The sequence below is a fragment of the Rana temporaria genome, chromosome 4, assembly GCF_905171775.1.
Source record: "Rana temporaria chromosome 4, aRanTem1.1, whole genome shotgun sequence".
NCBI lineage: Eukaryota > Metazoa > Chordata > Amphibia > Anura > Ranidae > Rana > Rana temporaria.
This window is the reverse complement of record NC_053492.1, coordinates 184,805,187-184,824,133: the sequence shown is the minus strand read 5'-3', so window position 1 is coordinate 184,824,133 and position 18,947 is coordinate 184,805,187. Positions and strand designations below refer to the sequence as shown.

General features: G+C 39.9%; 1 protein-coding gene across 1 annotated transcript in view; it reads right to left on the bottom strand.

Annotated features, from left to right (window-relative positions):
- Window positions 1-18,947, bottom strand: part of ACAP2 (ArfGAP with coiled-coil, ankyrin repeat and PH domains 2) — a 178,735-nt gene that overhangs the window by 111,450 nt on the left and 48,338 nt on the right. The window contains exons 5-7 of the mRNA XM_040347722.1: window positions 12,336-12,394; window positions 11,139-11,322; window positions 7,627-7,671 (exon numbers count right to left, since the gene is read on the bottom strand). Of these exons, the coding sequence (XP_040203656.1) occupies window positions 7,627-7,671; window positions 11,139-11,322; window positions 12,336-12,394 (288 nt within the window). The remainder of the gene's footprint in view (window positions 1-7,626; window positions 7,672-11,138; window positions 11,323-12,335; window positions 12,395-18,947) is intronic.

The following is an 18,947-nucleotide window of genomic DNA, read 5'->3' as shown; positions in this document are numbered from 1 at the left end:
AACTTCACAGTTCACACAAATATGTTTTAAATTCAAGTGGTAGCACTGACGCAAGTAATTTTTTCTTATTAAGCTTTAAGAAAAACGTAGAAAGTTAGTTTAACTTTAATTATAAAACTTATCTAGTATATTGACTGTCAGTCACTTTATAGTAGGCATCACTTTAGCCAGTCACGCAGACATACCAGAGTGTTTACATTTTCTGGAAGCAGACATGGTCGCATTTTATTGACAATATATCCTGAAGAACTGAACAGTCTTTCGCAACGGAACAGATGTTGCCGATACACAAAGAATTGTCTGCACAAAACTGCTTAGGACAGGAAAACAATGGTTATTTTTTCCCCACTTCCCCTGATGGAGCCTAATGCATCCTCCTGCTCCACAGATGCAAAGGTACCTCAATCCAATGGGTGCAGTTTGCTCGCATCCAGCAGGGTAAGTCTCACTGACAGAAATTTGATCGATCAAAAAAATTAAAGATTAATCAAGGAATTAATCTTTACTTTCCCCAGCCCTACTATTTAGTCTTAAAAATATGTCTCCCCATGACTATTCTTACCTATTTTCAGGCTATTTACATGATCCGGCTTCCCTGTGCCAGCCGGGGGAGCTGCAGGAGGTAGGAGGGAGCACCGACAATGGCTGGGAGCCTATGGGTGACGTCGCCATGCGCTGTCAAAATGCTTTCTTCTTCTCTGCAGCCACCACTGGCTGACACAGGGCATCACGTGACCAAACTAAAGCAGGCTTAGAATAGATAAGTGTATATATATATATATTAAACAAAGAGAAGAAATACCGCGCTAAGGCACTAGAAAAATACCTAACTAAGCTGCAACACAACAGTGTCATACAAACACAATACAAGTAAGGAAAAAAGAAACGTTGCGCTATTAATATAAATTAAACTAAACAATCAGTTGATAATGGAAAAAATATGATGAAATTAAAATTAAAAAGACCCCAAAATTAAAAGGAAATAGAACACATGATTGAAAGTATAGTCTTTGTATCAATGGAAATGGTTAAGAGTAAGTTCATCAATATTGAATAAAAGTTCATAAGTTGAAATCATGTGTGGTGGCCGACACCACTAAATAAAAAAGGATGGAGGCTTACCGGATGGCAAGCAATAAAAGGCTTGCGGCTGCAAACCCCAGCCAGGGCCTTTTGATGATCCTCGCAGGGGGATGAGAAGGGATGGATGTTGAGACTTCCCAAACACGGATCCACAAGATTGCAGCGTGTCACAAGAAAAACTTAATAGTGAAGTACAACAGGACCAGCACATATAGGATATTTTTGACTCAAGGGACCACCACCACCAAAACACCCTATGGATGGGAGGCTTACCAGAGCATAAAGCAATACGAGCATGCGGCTAAACCCCTAGCCAGGGCCTTTGAGATCCTGAGCGGTGATGATATATCCTGGAGTCCTCCGGTGTAATGTGGTCAGTAGATACATAAAAAGAATGATATTGCCCACATGGTGAAGTATGTTAACTAAGTTGTTTTAATAAAAAAAGTTTAACACTTACAGGATAAAAACAGAAATGGATAGAAGCCGGCCGGCTCAATCAAACGCCCGTCCACACGGAACGAAGAAACGTCTTGCGTCAGCACGCTACCTTCCCGACGCACGTTTCGTCAAAAGTTGACGTCATCTGGGGCACTCAACTTTTGACGAAACGTGCGTCGGGAAGGTAGCGTGCTGACGCAAGACGTTTCTTCGTTCCGTGTGGACGGGCGTTTGATTGAGCCGGCCGGCTTCTATCCATTTCTGTTTTTATCCTGTAAGTGTTAAACTTTTTTTATTAAAACAACTTAGTTAACATACTTCACCATGTGGGCAATATCATTCTTTTTATGTATTTACTGACCACATTACACCGGAGGACTCCAGGATATATCATCACCGCTCAGGATCTCAAAGGCCCTGGCTAGGGGTTTAGCCGCATGCTCGTATTGCTTTATGCTCTGGTAAGCCTCCCATCCATAGGGTGTTTTGGTGGTGGTGGTCCCTTGAGTCACAAATATCCTATATGTGCTGGTCCTGTTGTACTTCACTATTAAGTTTTTCTTGTGACACGCTGCAATCTTGTGGATCCGTGTTTGGGAAGTCTCAACATCCATCCCTTCTCATCCCCCTGCGAGGATCATCAAAAGGCCCTGGCTGGGGTTTGCAGCCGCAAGCCTTTTATTGCTTGCCATCCGGTAAGCCTCCATCCTTTTTTATTTAGTGGTGTCGGCCACCACACATGATTTCAACTTATGAACTTTTATTCAATATTGATGAACTTACTCTTAACCATTTCCATTGATACAAAGACTATACTTTCAATCATGTGTTCTATTTCCTTTTAATTTTGGGGTCTTTTTCATTTTAATTTCATCATATTTTTTCCATTATCAACTGATTGTTTAGTTTAATTTATATTAATAGCGCAACGTTTCTTTTTTCCACATATATATATATATATTTTTTTTTTTTTTTGACATTGGTCTTTGGTGATATTGTTTTGAAAAATTACAATTTTTTTTATGCAATCCATAAAGAAAAAAAGTTAACCAACTCACTTTTTTTCTAATATGATGAGAGTAAAGTTTACGGAAAGAAATTGTTACTGTAGATAAAAATATAAAGGAAATCCCATAATTTGTTCTGTTTAAAATGAGCATTACAAAGTTATTTGTAAACAAAAGCTTTGTATGTTTTTTCTTTAAGGAACACTAAAAAAAAAAAAAAGTTTAACCACTTCAGCCCTGGATGAATTTAACCCTTTAATGGAAGTAAATATGTAGCGCTAGTAAGATACAATAGTGAGAAATAGTGGGGCCCCAGTAGAAATCCTAGTCGGATGAAACGCATCGACCAGGTACACCGCTCCCCATATTGCTTTTATCTCATCGTGTTCATTTGTTCATTTTCACGTTCTTTTAAATTCTGTATGTTGGTTGTTTATCGAATAAAAACCCACTTGTTTTGACCTGCACCATTGGGAGCCCTCCCTCTTTTTTCTTTTCATGTTCTTGGACGTGAGTTTTTCGGTTCCATTTGGTCATTGTCACCCCAGTTGGGGTTACCACTTTCCAAACTTACCGAATATCTTTGGATTGCCTCCGGATTTCGTGGGTCGTTTGGTCCGTTCCATAGGATCGGGTGGGTTATCTATGTCTGATTGATTCCCGGTCGTGAAGAGCTGTATTCATTGGTTCCATTTGTGGCCACTTCCATCCAGATTCCACCTAGAAGTCACCTGAGCCTTCCTGGATCCCTGGCATTCCCCGCCGGTTGGGAATATCCATGTCTGATTGATCTGTTGTCGCTGACAGTCGGGTTCAACAGTTCCAGTAAGCGTGTATAAGTCATACCATTTATTTGAAGACACATTCCTTGTGACGATTCATACAGCCCATATGATATCTTCATCGTGAACACCTTCATTTATTTGTGATGGACATTGTCACTTTACAAGTTTTTCTTGTGGACTTATTTTTAACTTCAGTATTATTTCACTTTTTATTACCCTGTTGGGTTATTATTGTCAGTGAGAATATATATATATATATATATACATACATACATATACTCTATCTCTCTCTCTACCGTATCTTACTAGCGCTACATATTTACTTCTATTCGTGTTTGAATTTCGTCATTCTGTGTAGCCGCTATTTCAGCTTCTCTTTCCTTTTTTTGGGATAGCACAATAATCACTCCACATTAACCCCTTAATGACCAATCCATGTTTTGCAATACGGCACTGCGTCGCTTTAACTGAAAAATGTGCGACGTTGTACCCAAACAAAATTGATGTTCTTTTTTTCCCCACAAATGGAGCTTTTTTTGGTGATATTTGATCACCTCTGCGGTTTTAATTGTTTGCGCTATAAAACAAAAGACTGACAATTAAAAAAAAAAAATGTTTTTTTACTTTTTGTTATAAGAAATATCCCAAAAAAATAATTCTCTGCAATTAGCGTATATTGATCGGTTTGTGAAAAAGTAATAGTCTACAAAATAGGGGACAGATTTAAGGAATTTTTATTATTATTATTTTACTAGTAATGGCAGTGATCAGCACTTTTTAGAGGGACTGCGACATTGCGGCAGACAGCTTTTTGGGACCAGTGACATTTATACAACGATCAGTGCTATAAAAATGCATTGATTACTGTATAAGTGTCACCGACAGGAAAGAGGTTAACACTAGAGGGAGATCAAGGGGTTAAGTGTGTCCTAGGGAGGTGCTTCTAACTGTGGGGGGAGTATACTGACTGGGAGTACAGAGAGATCGCTGTTTCTAATCACTAGGAACAGACATCTCGCCCGACTGAACGGGGATCTGTTTGTTTACATTGACATATTCCTGTTCTGGCTCTCTGCGGGGCGATCGCAGGTGGCCGGCGGACATCGCGGCCACGCGCATCGGCGCCTGCTATATCTATTACATGTAACACCGTACCGGTGTGGCAATTTGCGCAATAGAGCCAACCTGCAGCCATATATCGCCGGTGGCTGGTTGGCAAGTGGTTAAATATGAAATGTTATAAAAAATGGAAAATAGTTTCGGTGAGAAGTCGAAGAACAGGTCCATTAGTGATGATTAGAATAAACTTAAGGTTAAATAGGATCACATTTTATTAAAAATACAATTTGTCGATTTCTACCTGATCTCCGATAGCTTCCCAGCGCTCACCTGACTCCTCAGCACTCTTCTCTCCCCAGCTGACAGCTATAGCAGGAGGGGCAGAGAACTCCCACTGACATCAGCCGAAAGTAGGAGAGGAGAGAGACGAGCAGTCACATGAGCGCTGGGAGACGCTCCGAGATAAGGTAGAAATTGGCATTGTTTTTATACAGCACAGGCACTGGGACATATATTGTTATATAACAGATGGGATTGTATAAATATAATTTTATTTTAGAGCAGCAGGAGTGGAGGGGCAAGCAGTGTCTCGAGCTTACAGGCAGGGAGGGGAGAGAGGACAGGGGAGAGCAGGGAGGAGAACTGCAGATGACGGAGGAACGTAAACTGACCACAGTGTTTGGGCTCAGCAGCTATGATAAACCGTGGTCAGTTTACAGGTGGGAGGGCAGAACCAAGCAGGATCAGACAGATTTTTTAGGTTATACAGGGGGCCAAATGACACAGCACAAGCACTGTGCTGCTATTCATGCTTTAAAGGGAACAGGATCAATTTGTTTTTAAGGGTAACAAACATTTTAACAAACATCATATGCAGATCCAAGATCATCCCTTTATGTGATGATGAATAAAACAAAAGTAGATACAAAATTACATTGTTATTTTTAGATCCACCTATCTTGCCCACGAATAGTGCTTAGAAACACAGAGACAAGCAGTTCGTTTTTTTGACAGGATCAGCAACCAACAGGTCCTGGGAGTGAGGGAGGAAACCTGAAAACCCAGAGGAAACCCACGTAGGCACAGGGAGAACATGCAAACTCCAGGCAGGTAGCTTCGTAGATGGGATTTGAACTGGCGACCCTAGTGCTGCTAGGTAGAAGTGCTAATAACTTATGCATATCGATAAAGTTTTTTTGATCACATGTACCACACCTAGTGTCCACAACTGGTTAAAAAAAAAAAATTTGAACCATTGGCAAATAACACACACATCAGACAACAAGTAGTCTGAAAAAAGTGTAGGCCTCTTGCACACGGTACTGATGTTTGAGCTTCTGCATTTTTGGTCGTAAATTTGGGGTGTTTGTTTTGCACGTATATGTGCATTTGCGTGCACAATACCTTCCTAGGGACAATTAATATTTATGCTCTCATGCGTGTATTTGTGCGCATATGTGCGTATTTACGTGCACTAGCGCAAAAATACTGACCAGGAACCCAAATTTTTTTTTTACTGAAGAATACTCAATGCTTGTTTAACCTCTTGCCTTACGTCGCTTCGCTTGTTGGCCACTAGGGGAGCGCACCGCCGGAGGCACGCCGCCGATGCGAGGGCCCGGCAGGCGCGATGACCGCCGGGCACCCGCGATGGCTCGTGACAGAGCGAGAACCGGTTCTCTTAGGGGAGAAGAGACTGATTGTGATCTGACATCTCCCCTAGTAAGTCCCCCCTTCAGTTAGAACACAGTGAGGGAACACATTTAACCCCTTTGATCGCCCCTAGTGTCAACCCCGTTACTGCCAGTAACATTTATACAGTAATATGTGCATTTTTATGCAACTAATCACTGTATAAATCTGAATGGTTCCAAAAATGTGTCAAATGTGTCCACTGCAAAATCGCACTCTCAAAATTGGCAGATCGCCACCATTACTAGTTAAAAAAAAATTATAGTAATAGAAATGCCACAAAACTAGCCCCGATTTTGTAGACGCTATAACTTTTGCGCAAATCAATCACTATATCGCTTATTTACATATTTTTGTTAACAAAAAATTGCAAAGAATACATATCGGCCTAAACTGAGAAAAAAATGTTTTTTTGAAGAAAGCAAAATTGGGATATTTATAATAGCAAAAAGTAAAAGATAGTATTTTTTTCAAAATTGTCGCTCTTCTATTGTTTATAGCGCAAAAAATAAAAACCAAAGAGGTGATCAAATATCATCAAAATAAAGCTCTATTTGTGTGTGTGTGTGTGTGTGTGTGTGAGAGACACAAATTTTGTTTGGTTACAGCGTCGCACGACCACGCAAGTTAAAGCGACGCAGTGCCAAATTGTAAAAAGTGCTCTGGTCAGGAAGGGGTAAAACCTTTCAGGGCTGAAGTGGTTAAAAGCTAAGTTCATATTTTTTTATAAATTCTAGCTCCCCTACGTACCAATATAGCAATAATACACTTTTGCAAAAATGGATAAAAACTGCTTTCCATTAATTCTACACAGGCTTACCTCACTCTCTTTAAAGCTGTTTAAAAACACACTGTTCGATTAAGTCTGCCTTACTTCCTGGACAGACTTTAGGTCATGACACAGGAAGGAGTTGACCAGCGGATCTCATTAGCACACACCCTGCATCATCTACCCTCAGCTGATCAACTCCTTCCTGTGTCATGACCTAAAGTCTGTCCAGGAAGTATGGCAGAAGTAATCAAGCAATGTGTTTAAACAGCTATGAAGGGAGTTAGGTAAGCCCATGTAGAATTAATGGAAAGCGGTTTTATGTTTGCAAAATAAGTACTGTTGGGCACTATAGTGGTGAGATACCAGAGTTTGAGACAAGTTTACAGGCCTACGCAACTGCAGCAACAATTAAGAGGGCTTCCCAGACTGCACGTTCATACATCTGGCTGACAGACAAGTGGTTAAGGTTCACTACTTGAAACGTAATGCAAAAATAGTGCACTGAGGTAACAATGTAGTACTTTTAAGATAGGTTAGAAGAGGTCAGATTAACATTCAGGATGGAGTGTTCTAATTATTTTAATTTTTTTTTTTTTTTTTAAATAGTATTAGATGCGTTTCCAATTCGACTCTACTTGGTGATCAGCCTTTATTTTAAAAAAAGAACCGTAAACCAAACATGGGCACTTATCCATCATCAATCAGTGACATAAAAGACAATATTTCCATTACATTCCTCAAGAGCCGTTCTATATTTCAAGATGATAAACATACATTTAGTACTTACAGATTTTAAAATCTCAGATCTCCTTTTGGACTGAAGTACATTTATCTACAAAAGAAAAGAAAAAAAATGGAGGTCCATTAAGAAACCAACTAGTATACCATTTATAGCATGCCAACCACTGCTCAGTATGTATAATATATGAGCTTTCGCTAATAAGATAAGCATGCAGTTTCCAGTGCAAAGGCCATGTCTAATTAGAACTCTGTAGAGGTCAAGCTAATGTGAACATTGGAATTTGCATTAGCAATTAAATAGCAACTACATAACGTTCTGCAGGATGTACATTTAAAGACAGACAGAGACAGGGAGGACGAGAGAGTGTGTGTGAGTAAGTATGTGTGTTTCAGAATAGGAGTGAGCTGAGCTGGGAAAGTAATGCATGTTCACATCAGTTATGAGGTCATCCAAGGAATGGATCTGTGTGTGAAATATACCCTGATTAGGTCAGAACATTTTTCACGGTCTTGTTTAAAAGTGGAACTTCACTCTCCCAATCAAAATTGATTATTTTGAATCCTACTGCTTCTAGCATTAGTAAATAGATAGGAAAGTATATCATATGTATGTGTTTTAAAAGTGTTTAACATTTTTTCAGTTACTTCCTAGTTTCTTGTCTAGGCAAATTATGGCATACATCCAAAGAGTCTTCAGGGGGGAGGAGAGGCTGTCTCAACAAAGCACACTCTTCTACATGCATGCTTGAGCTAAGGGCAGATGGATTCCAGGAATTATATGCTACGCTACATCAGGGGTCAGAAACCTTTTTTCCACTTAAGGGCCCGGATTCAATGTATGTGAATGCATGGAGGGCTGCATTTACCTGCTAATAAATGAAGATAATACTAATACAAAGTCAGTTCACCCTGAGGGAGCATGCAGGTTCACTCCCTCAAGGTTCTGGCATTGCTACAGGGTCTCCCACTCACCCCCTTCCCATGCAGCGATTTGTTTGTTCAAATTATTCTCACCCTCTCCATTGCTCTAATGCAGCTCCAATATGTCTCTGGACCCTTTCCTTGTGACACCAGGCCACTGATGCTGGTGTTATGAAGTGAAAACTGCCTTGCTGCACATTAAGATTTTTTTTTTTTACTTTATAGTAGTGCCCTGATCACTATCCCACGGTATGATAACAAAACAAAATACAAGAACATTTCAATAAGATTAACAGACCAGTAATTATATATATATATATATATATATATATATATATATATATATATATATATATATATATATATATATATATATATATATATATATATATATATATATATATTCTGGACCTTTTTACATCACACAGCCCCCCTACACATACCCCGTGCATATTACACAGGATAAGCATATACACATTTATGTTCCAGCAACATCAAGTGACTAGCCTTTTGAATTAGAGCATGACACATGACAAACCCTTCAGCCACATGAAGATCTCTGGCTTCTTAATATCTAGGATTAGCTTCCAGAATTCTGGCTTCAGCAGGAAACATTATAGTTTTTAGAATTTTAGGTTGAGGATCCTTTATGCCCCTCTTCCCCATAGACACTTACCTGAGCCCAATCTTGAACCAGCACTGAGCCCTTCTGCACAGCGACTCTGCAGCAGAGGGAACCTGCTGCTGTCAGTCAAATCCTCCCTGTGAGGGTTGACTTTTCTCCCTACAACACTTGGCTTAACACTAGCTCTTGCATTTTAGTCCACCCCACGAAGGGCATTTATTATAACATTTTATATAGTCGATTGTGTAGCGTTAAGTTCCTATTTTATTTTTTTGTGTGTTAAATTTTTTGGAAAAATTTGTAAGATAAGAATGCTATTTTAATTTTGGCTCTTGTGCTTGTGAGGTTTCATGTGTGCTACCTTAGTGATCTACTCTACTATACCAATTTTTTTTTTGCTGATTCTTTGAAGTCATTCACACTATTGGTTGATTAGATGACCTTTTGTCTAGAGGTGATGGAGTCGGCTCAAATAGAGTTGCTGCATACTGAATTTTGATATTTGCTACTTTTATCTGAATTGCATGATGACATACTGAAGTACTCAATAAAACGTTGAATTGAAAAAAATTCTGTGAGGGGGGAATGGGGGGCAAGGTCGAACAAAGCTTTGTGTCTATGGACGCACACAGCCTGGCTCAAGATTGAGCCTTTATGTCAGGGGTGCCCAACCAGTGGCCCGTGGAGCGCTCTGATGTGGCCCACGACGTCCTGCTCTGGGATAGACTAAAATAGAATAGAATACGGTTATTAAAGGTAAGTTTATTACTAAAATCAGTGTGTGTATATATATATACTGATCCACAGGTGCAGAGACGTGCACCTTTGGGTTACCTGCACTGAGCCATAGATTTCTATTATTTGCGCGTTTGGTGTGCTGAGAGTAGAGTGGAATCTATAGAGCCGAGTGGGCTGCCATCCACCCGTTCCGCTCATTGTGGCCCGCGACCAGTTATCAAGTCGGTTAAGTGGCCCTTGCTCTTCAAAAGATTGGGCACCCCTGCTTTATGTCTTCCCCTATAGCAAGCGCTTAGCTATGAGACAGATCGAGAAAGGAAGACAGCCCTGGTGAGACCCCAAAAGAGGAAGTTTAGGGTACTTGTGCTAAACCACTGCACACAACAGATAAGTAGAACATGTTTTTAGTTTAAAAAAAATGTAAACCTTTACAATCCCTTTATTAGAACATGCTGTGTTCAAAGAAACACAACACAATGCAAAACAGGTCACATGCAGCCTCTAAGCTGCCATGTGTATTGCTTAAAGTCAGTGGGAGTTTGCGGACATGGTTTTGATGCAAATGCAGAACCGCCCCTGGACAGGGTCTCAATTCTCACAATCTTTTACCTTAAGGATATTATTTCAAGTTACCCAAAGCTATAAGATGGTGGTCAGAACATACAACTGCCAAATAATCATTCTTTACCAAAATTACATTAACAAACAAAACAGACAAGGAGCTCCTGTCAATCACCTCCCTTGTACGAGGAGCAGGGGGGGTTGTCTTGTGTGTTTAGTCTGGGCTGCCTGTTCATGTGGACACATATCAGTCAAGTTTAATGAATATAGGGGCACACATATACAGTAGCACAAAAAAAAATTATGGGTGACAGTATGAGTGCGTACTTTCCCACCCGGAAGTTGAGGAAAGCCACACTCAAGATTCTGGAGGATGTGGCTTAAGGTCAGAAGAAAGTGATTGTTTCAGAGCATGGTGGAAAGGAACTGTTTAAGGTCTGTTAACCTAACATTTACAAATGTGTTGTTGCTAAAAAAAAAAGATTAGGCTATATAACCACTTTAATATTCAGGGTTGATTGTACAAAGGACTAGTGTGAATGGGTTAGAATTCATTTGTTTGGATTAAGAAATCTTAAAAACCTTTGTAAAAGTGGTATACAAAGGAATTTCTGTACAGTATAAACCACATGAGAATTCTTGTGACATGCCCAATATTGTGAAATGGAGGTAGAGTAATGATGAGATCAGGAAGTACCAAGTATTTCAGTTACCTGTAAAACGTAGTCTAATGCAATGTGTCTGAAGCATTTTCGTGTTGCAGTAAGAATGTTAGTAGCTTCTTCTACCTCATGTTGTTTGGTCCGTTGCACCTGAGCATTTTTTGTCAAGGCATTATCTTTTTCTTCACTGACTTTATCAAATTGTTTTTTAGCATCTTTGAATTTTCGAAGATCTCTGGAACAGAAAAAATAGCTTTGTTAGAACAAATGCAGAACTCAAGCTCCATTCACACTTGTGCGATTTGTCATGCAACTTTGGACAAAGACTTAAAGTCGCAGTGACTTTGAAGAGATGCCTGCACTACTTTGGTGTAACTTAGATCCACTGAGCGTAAAGTCATATGAAAGTCTCATCAAAGTCGCACTGGAAATCGTGAGAGACACGCCAATGTAAATGGAGCCTCAGAGTTGTCATCAAAATAGAAGTTAAGTTTAGAACTTTTATATATACATCTATCATGTTAAAAAAAAAAATGATAAACAGATCATATAACAAGCTCTTAAACTACAGCTCTCCATATCTGGACTTGGCATAATAAGAGGCAAAGTAGCTCATGTGCAATAGAACAATACATACGATGAGTGACCTGCTCCCATGCATTGTTTTTGCAGATCGCTGGACTGAACTCAAACAGGACTATGGGGCCCATTTATAGTGCAGAGCAGATATCACAATCTACTGGACACAGCCGTGTTTACAGCACACCTCCATATGTTTTACAAGCCATTTATTCATATCCAAGAGGGTAGTTTAGAACCTAGGCTGTCACAATGAATTAATTCTGTATACTTGTGCAGGGAGATTTACAATTAGAGGAAAGGCAGGTCCAGTTACTCTATTTTCCTCCTTGGTTTTTTCTTCCATTCATAAATGGTACGGACTTTGAGTTGGGAGTCCCGAATAAGTGGGGTGGCATAATGCAAATTTTTTAAAAGCAGAACTGTGCTTTTAAAATGTGTCTGTATTTATTTTTTTGGCCATACCACCGCTTTCTAACTGGGGAGCTATGTCTTCCAGGAATACAGAAGTGGATACTGTAAGAAAAGTAGTAAGATAATGTCAGAAATTATCAAGCCAAGTGTTAGTTACTGTGCAGTGTGTATAAGCACCTAATAAAGCCAACTGGAAAAAATAAACATTTCAAGGTAATACATTTATCACAAAGGAGCCAACCAATGTCAACTTACTCTTTCACAAATGACTGGAGCTGTGATTTGATTGATCTTTGGGCTTGGTCGAACAGGATCTGAAATAACATCATCTCATTAGAACAAAAAGGAAATGGATCTCAAAAGTTTGTTTCACACTCTACTAATGACTTTCATACTATAATCATAAATACAAAAATAAGGGCAAAACTCCCCAACATATTGTACATACTTTAACCTCTCACATATTATAGTACCTTGAAAAAGTAATCATACCCATTGAAACTTTCAACATTTTGTCATGTGACAACCAAAAACGTATTTTATTGGGATTGTATGTGATAGATCAACAAAGTGGCACAGAATTGTGAAGTGGAAGGAAAATGATCAATGGTTTTCCAATTTTTTTACAGATAAATATCTGAGTGTAGCATTCATTTGTATTTAAACCCCCCCCAGGCAATACTTTGTAGAACCACCTTTTTCTGCAATTACAGTCTTTTTGGGTATGTCTCTGCCAGCTTTGCACATCTAGAGAGTGAAATGTCTCCCCATTCTTCTTTGTAAAATAACTCAAAGTCTGTCAGATTGGATGGAGAGCGTCTGTGAACAGCAATTTTCAAGTCTTGCCACAGATTCTCAATTGGATTTAGATCTGGACTTTAACCGGGCCATTCTAACACATGGATATGCTTTGATCTAAACCATTCTATTGTAGCTCTGGCTGTATGTTTAGGGTCATTGTCCTGCTTTAAGATGAATCTCCACCCCAGTCCCAAGTCTTTTGCGGAATCTTAAGCTGGATACACACTATATGGATTTTTTTCTTTTAGATTTACCAAAACCATATAATATGGGAGGTCAACCCTAAACACTTTCAATTTGTATACAATGAGGCAGAGCCTTGCACTACATGGTTAAAGGCAAATCGAAAGGAAATCGAATAACAAAAGTTGTATAGTGTGTATCCAGCTTAACAGGTTTGCTTCTAAGATTGTGCTGTATTTGGCTCCATCCATCTTCCCATCAACTCTGAGCAGCTTCCCTGTCCCTGCTGAAGAAAATCATCCCCACAAAATGATGTTGTTGCCGCCACCATGTGTCACTCACAGTGGGGATGGTGTGTTTAGGGTGATGTGCAGTGTTCGTTTTTCACCACACATAGCGTTTTGCTTTTAGGCCAAAAAGTACAATTTTGATCTCCTCTGACCAGACCACCCTTTTCCACGTTTGCTGTGTCCCCCACATGGCTTCTTACAAACTGCAAATGGGACTTCTTATGGGATTTCTTTCAACAATAGTTTTCTTCTTGCCACTCTTCCATAAAGGCCAGATTTGTAGATGGATGACTAATAATTGTCCTGTGGATAGATTCTCCCACCTGAGCTGTGGATCCCTACAGCTCCTACAGAGTTACCATGGGCCTCTTGACTGCTCCTCTGATTAATGCGCTCCTTGCCTGACCTGCCAGTTTAGGTGGACGGCCATGTCTTGTTGGTTTGCAATTGTGCCACACACTTTCCATTTTCAGATGATGGATTGAACAGTGCTCCATGAGATGTTCAAAATTTGGTTTTTTTTTTTTATAACCTGTCTGGTGTGTTCCTTGGCCTTTATGATGGCGTTTGTTCAATAAGGTTTTCCCAACAAATTTCTGAGGGCTTCACAAAACAGCTGTATTTATACCGAGATTAAATTACACACAGGTGAAGTCCATTTACTAATTATGTGACTTCTGAAAGCGATTGGTTCCACTAGATTTTAGTTAGGGGTATCAGAGTAAAGGGGGCTGAATACAAATGCACGCCACACTTTTCAGATATTTATTTGTAAAAAAAAAAAAAAAAAAAAAATGGGAAATCCATTCATCATTTTCATCCAGAAAGGACTTTGCGTTTCTGTATGGGAAAACAATAAGTGCAGACTTTCACTTTTTTTTCCTTGAGGGAAACACTTTCCGGGAGAAAAATCTCCTTATTTGCACTATACTGTTTGACCATCCTTACAATATTAATCACACACGTGTCTCGCATACACAGAGAAAACATGTAGCCAGTAACATCATCATAGCAGTAACATTTTTATCAGTTTCCGTTCTGTAAATTCCACTGAGGATTTCCTTTTCCTCATATATTAATCAGACCAATGTCCGAATAAGCCAGCAAACAACACTCCTGTTAATCATTGCAATGGCTTCAGGATACACTTGAAAGCATAGGTTAACAGCTGAAAAAGACAGACCCCAAAAGGAAAACGTTTTTCACAGTTTTGAGTGAGAAGGTATAACAACATCTATCAGGTCACACTACAAATAAGAAATGGTGTGAAATATATGCAAAAGAAGGCAGATGCTCCACACAAAACAAATAAGCAGCGCAAACACATTAAATGCCTACAATACCCGAGTAGGACAATATAAAAGTTGGTCATGACCATCTTGAGCAAGGGCAGATGATTCATGTAGTATTTACTTCCTGGAATCTATCTGCCCTTAGCTCAGGCATGCAGGCAGGAAGGTGTGCTTAGTGAAGACTTCTGGGATATAGGAAATTTGCCTATGTCTGGAAACCAGGAGGTAACTGAAGAGAAAAAAAGGGAAATATGATATACTTTCCTACCCATTTACTAATGCGACCAGCATGCGGATTAAAAATAGTGAGTATTACCGAGAGAGTGAAATCCTGCTTTAACCACTTGACCACCAGGCCTATTCTGGCACTTCTCTCCTTCATGTGAAAATCACAATATTTTTGCTAGAAAATTAATCAGAACCCCCAAACATTATATATTTTTTTTTAGAAGACATCCTAGGGAATAAAATGGCAGTCATTGCAATACTTTTTGTCACACCGTATTTGCGCAGCGGTCTTACAAGCGCACTTTTTTTGGATAAAAATCACTTTTTTGAATTAAAAAATAAGACAACAATACATTTTGCCCAATTTTTTTATATATTGTGAAAGATAATGTTACGCCGAGTAAAATGATACCCAACATGTCACGCTTAAAAATTGCGCCCGCTCGTGGCATGGCGTCAAACTTTTACCCTTAAAAATCTCGATAGGCGACGTTTAAAAAATTCTACAGGTTGCATTTTTTGAGTTGCAGAGTAGGTCTAGGGCTAGAATTATTGCTCTCGCTCTACGATCGTGGCGATACCTCACTTGTGTGGTTTAAATACCGTTTTCATATGCGGGCGCTACTCGCGTATGCGTTTGCTTCTGCGCGCGAGCTCGTCGGGATGGGGCGCTTTAAATTTTTTTTTGGGGTTTTCTTATTTATTTTTATTTAATTTTTTAATTTTTTACACTGAAATAAAAAAAAAAATTATTATCACTTTTATTCCTATTACAAGGAATGTAAACATCCCTTGTAATAGAAAAAAGCATGACAGGTCCTCTTAAATATGAGATCTGGGGTCAAAAAGACCTCAGATCTCATATTTAGACTTAAATGCAAAAAAAAATAAAAAAAAAATAAAAATGTCATTTTTTCAAATGACAAAAAAAAAAATGTTTCTTTAAGAGGCTGGGCGGGACTGACGTTTTGACGTCACTTCCGCCCAGCAGAGCTATGAGGACGGGTGAAGGAGATTTCTCCTTCAGTCCCGTCCCCGCTCAGCTGCCGGACACATCCGATCCCCTCCGCCGCTACCGACGGCTCCGGTAAGCGGCGGAGGGCGCGGGAGAGCGGCGGGAGGGGGGGGGGCCCTCTCCCGCCACCGATAACGGCGATCTCGCGGCGAATCCGCCGCGGAGACCGCCGTTATCGTGTACACCACCGCCCCCTGAAAAGATGAATATCTCGGTTGTGGCAGCAGCTGCTGCCGTTATCGAGATATTCAACTTTAAAAAGAGGACGTCTTTTTGACATGGGGCGGTGGTCAAGTGGTTAAACAGTATGCCAGAAGGGGCGTGGTTTACCAAAGGACACGTGAAGACGTTACTTCGCTGGACTCCCACACTCTACACTAGCTTCACAGTGGGAAATGGCAATTCCTCTAATTTTCAGCTCACAAGATGAGTAAGTAGCCTAAGAGCAAGACCCGGAACTCTGGGCTGACTGCTATACCAGACTCAAAGCCAAACATTGGGGCTTTTTTCCACAAGCCTGGAGTACTACAGTCCTCAAGCCGTGCTTCCAACATGGTGCCCGACAGAGCCAACTCTGAAGTTTCCTCCCCGGCCCGTTCTACCCGTTGGACCAGCAATTTCAAGTAAGCCTCCCAGCTGCTCTTACTCAGTCAGGCAGCAACCAAGAAAATACTGACTTCAAGGGATCCCTAGAGAAAAGTATTTCTCTATTACCTACAGAGAAGGATCTGGAGGCCATGTTTAAGATTGCCATAAGCGGGACATGGACGACCTACGCTTGAGCCTGCAGGGCTTTCACAAACAGAGGCTAGTGAGAATGTCATCACACCAATCCTCCCTGGGTTTGTCAAACACCAGTCAGTACCGTCAGACCACCATTGACAACTACAAGCTCTTTTTTCCTGCATAGATGACCTAGAGGATCGCCATAGAAGTAAAAATATACAACTGCAAGGTCTTCCAGAGGTGAAGCAACACAACAACCTTCTTCCAACTGTCCAGGGCATCTTTTACGCTTTACTAGGCAATATGGAGACTGAGCACATCGAAATCGACAGGCTACAAAGGACCCAAGGATTCCCTAACATGACCAAGCCCAGAAAAGCACTTTCCAGAGTTCACTTTCTTCAAATTGAAAGAAACGATCCTTACGAAAGATAGGGAGAAGGGATTTATTGATTTTGACGGGCCATAATTAACATATACCCAGACCTCTGTAGTGCTGTAGACACTGCCCTGGAGATCTTGTGACCGATCTGACTGCAGTATTCCTCCGCTTTCCCTTAATGCCTGCTTGAGACTTGGTATGCCCCATATTAACATGTCTGCTGTTTTTTTCTTCTTCTATGGAAATATAGGAAATGTTCTGTTTGTGATTTGATCATTAGCCTGGGAGAGCCGTGGGTTCCCCTAGAATGGATTTCTTTCCTGCTCTTCTGGATATACCAGTCAGGTGGACACCCCACTTTGCTATAGGCCTTACACGTTAACAAGGAAGCTAGATTGTGTGCAAAATATTCTTGTTTTTGTCACTCCACACACTGGCAGCGATCTTGTTTCTGGAAGGGACACCCATGGTGAAGGGTCATGTTTGGGTCCCACTTTACAATACAATAATAATCAGTTATTAGCTGCGCTAATGGATAAGAGACTTCCTTACCTCTCTTACCAAACTAATCCCACCCATATCTACACCTCTAGAACATGTTCTCATCAGGTACAAGCTACAACCCTTGATGGACCTCATCCCCCAATAGGCTTCAGACTCGAAAATTTGCAACCCTTCTTGTGACTGCCGTTGGAAATTTTCAAATATTGCATGGCTTAACTAATTAACCAGCCGGGTGACTCACTCAATCCTTATTTTCTTCTCCTTCCTCTTTCTTGCCGTTTTTTTTTTTTCCGCTCTCTCTACTTGGTGTAAACTCAAGTCTTAAAAAAAAAAAAAAAAAACCTTCTCTACTCAGTGTTAAGCAATCAGATGGATTAACTGGGCCACTTAGGTACTGAATTATGTACCACTTAAGAATTTTAACAGTATTCCAGATCACAAAGTTTACAGGGGCATTTAAAAAATACGCAACTTTTTCATAACAGATTACTAGGATGTTGAAAGATCAAAATCAACAAAAAAGTCATGACTTTTTGTTGAAAGGATTATCGCACTGTGAGGTCTCTTTTCGAATTATGTATTTAGTGACTCGGTTTTACCATGATGGAAACTTTAAATAAAACTTTTTGCTTTAAAAATAGTATTCAACATCTGGTATACTGTAACAATTTCCTTTCATAACAATAAAGCACCTTAAAAAAAAGTATTCCAAACGAAACCATTGATTTTTAATATTAGGTGCATAACAAGTTGCACATAATTCTTGCGCCTCTAAAGCAGGTGCCATCATCCCACTTAACAAAATACGTTCTTTTCGGTCCTATGTATATTTAGCCGTTTAAGAACTCAGTCTCATTGAAGAAATCAAACCTTGGCACATATTCATGTACGCTAATCCACTCCTGATCCTATAAAGATGAGCAGATGCTGTAATCTAAGACAAGACAAATGCCAGCTGCCAGTTTGCACAGATCAAAAAAAACGGGTACTGCGGAAGTTCTTAAGACATATCTTGTATTTCTTGCAGAAACTAACAAAGGATTCCATGTAGTTTACAAACTCTCCTTGCGATAAACCCAAAGCTTTTGAAGCTGTGTGCCAAAATCAGAGTCAAAAGGCATGTGATGTGTTAAAAATGACCCCAATTAAAGGGCATTAAGTGCAATGACATGATGAAAAATGGCAAAAAATATACAGTAATCCAAACAAATCGGTTGTCATTTATTATGTTTAAAGAGGACCTGAACTGAAACGGACAAGAAAAAGGCATCATAGGACAAATGACTAGTCTCCAGAATATTATATGCTCTCCCTGCAGCTATCATTTCCACGTTCTGACATACCATGGGGCAGATCCACGAACGAATTACGCCGGCGTATCTATTGATACGCCGCGTAATTTTAAAGTTCCCGCGTCGTATCTTTGTTTTGTATCCACAAAACAAG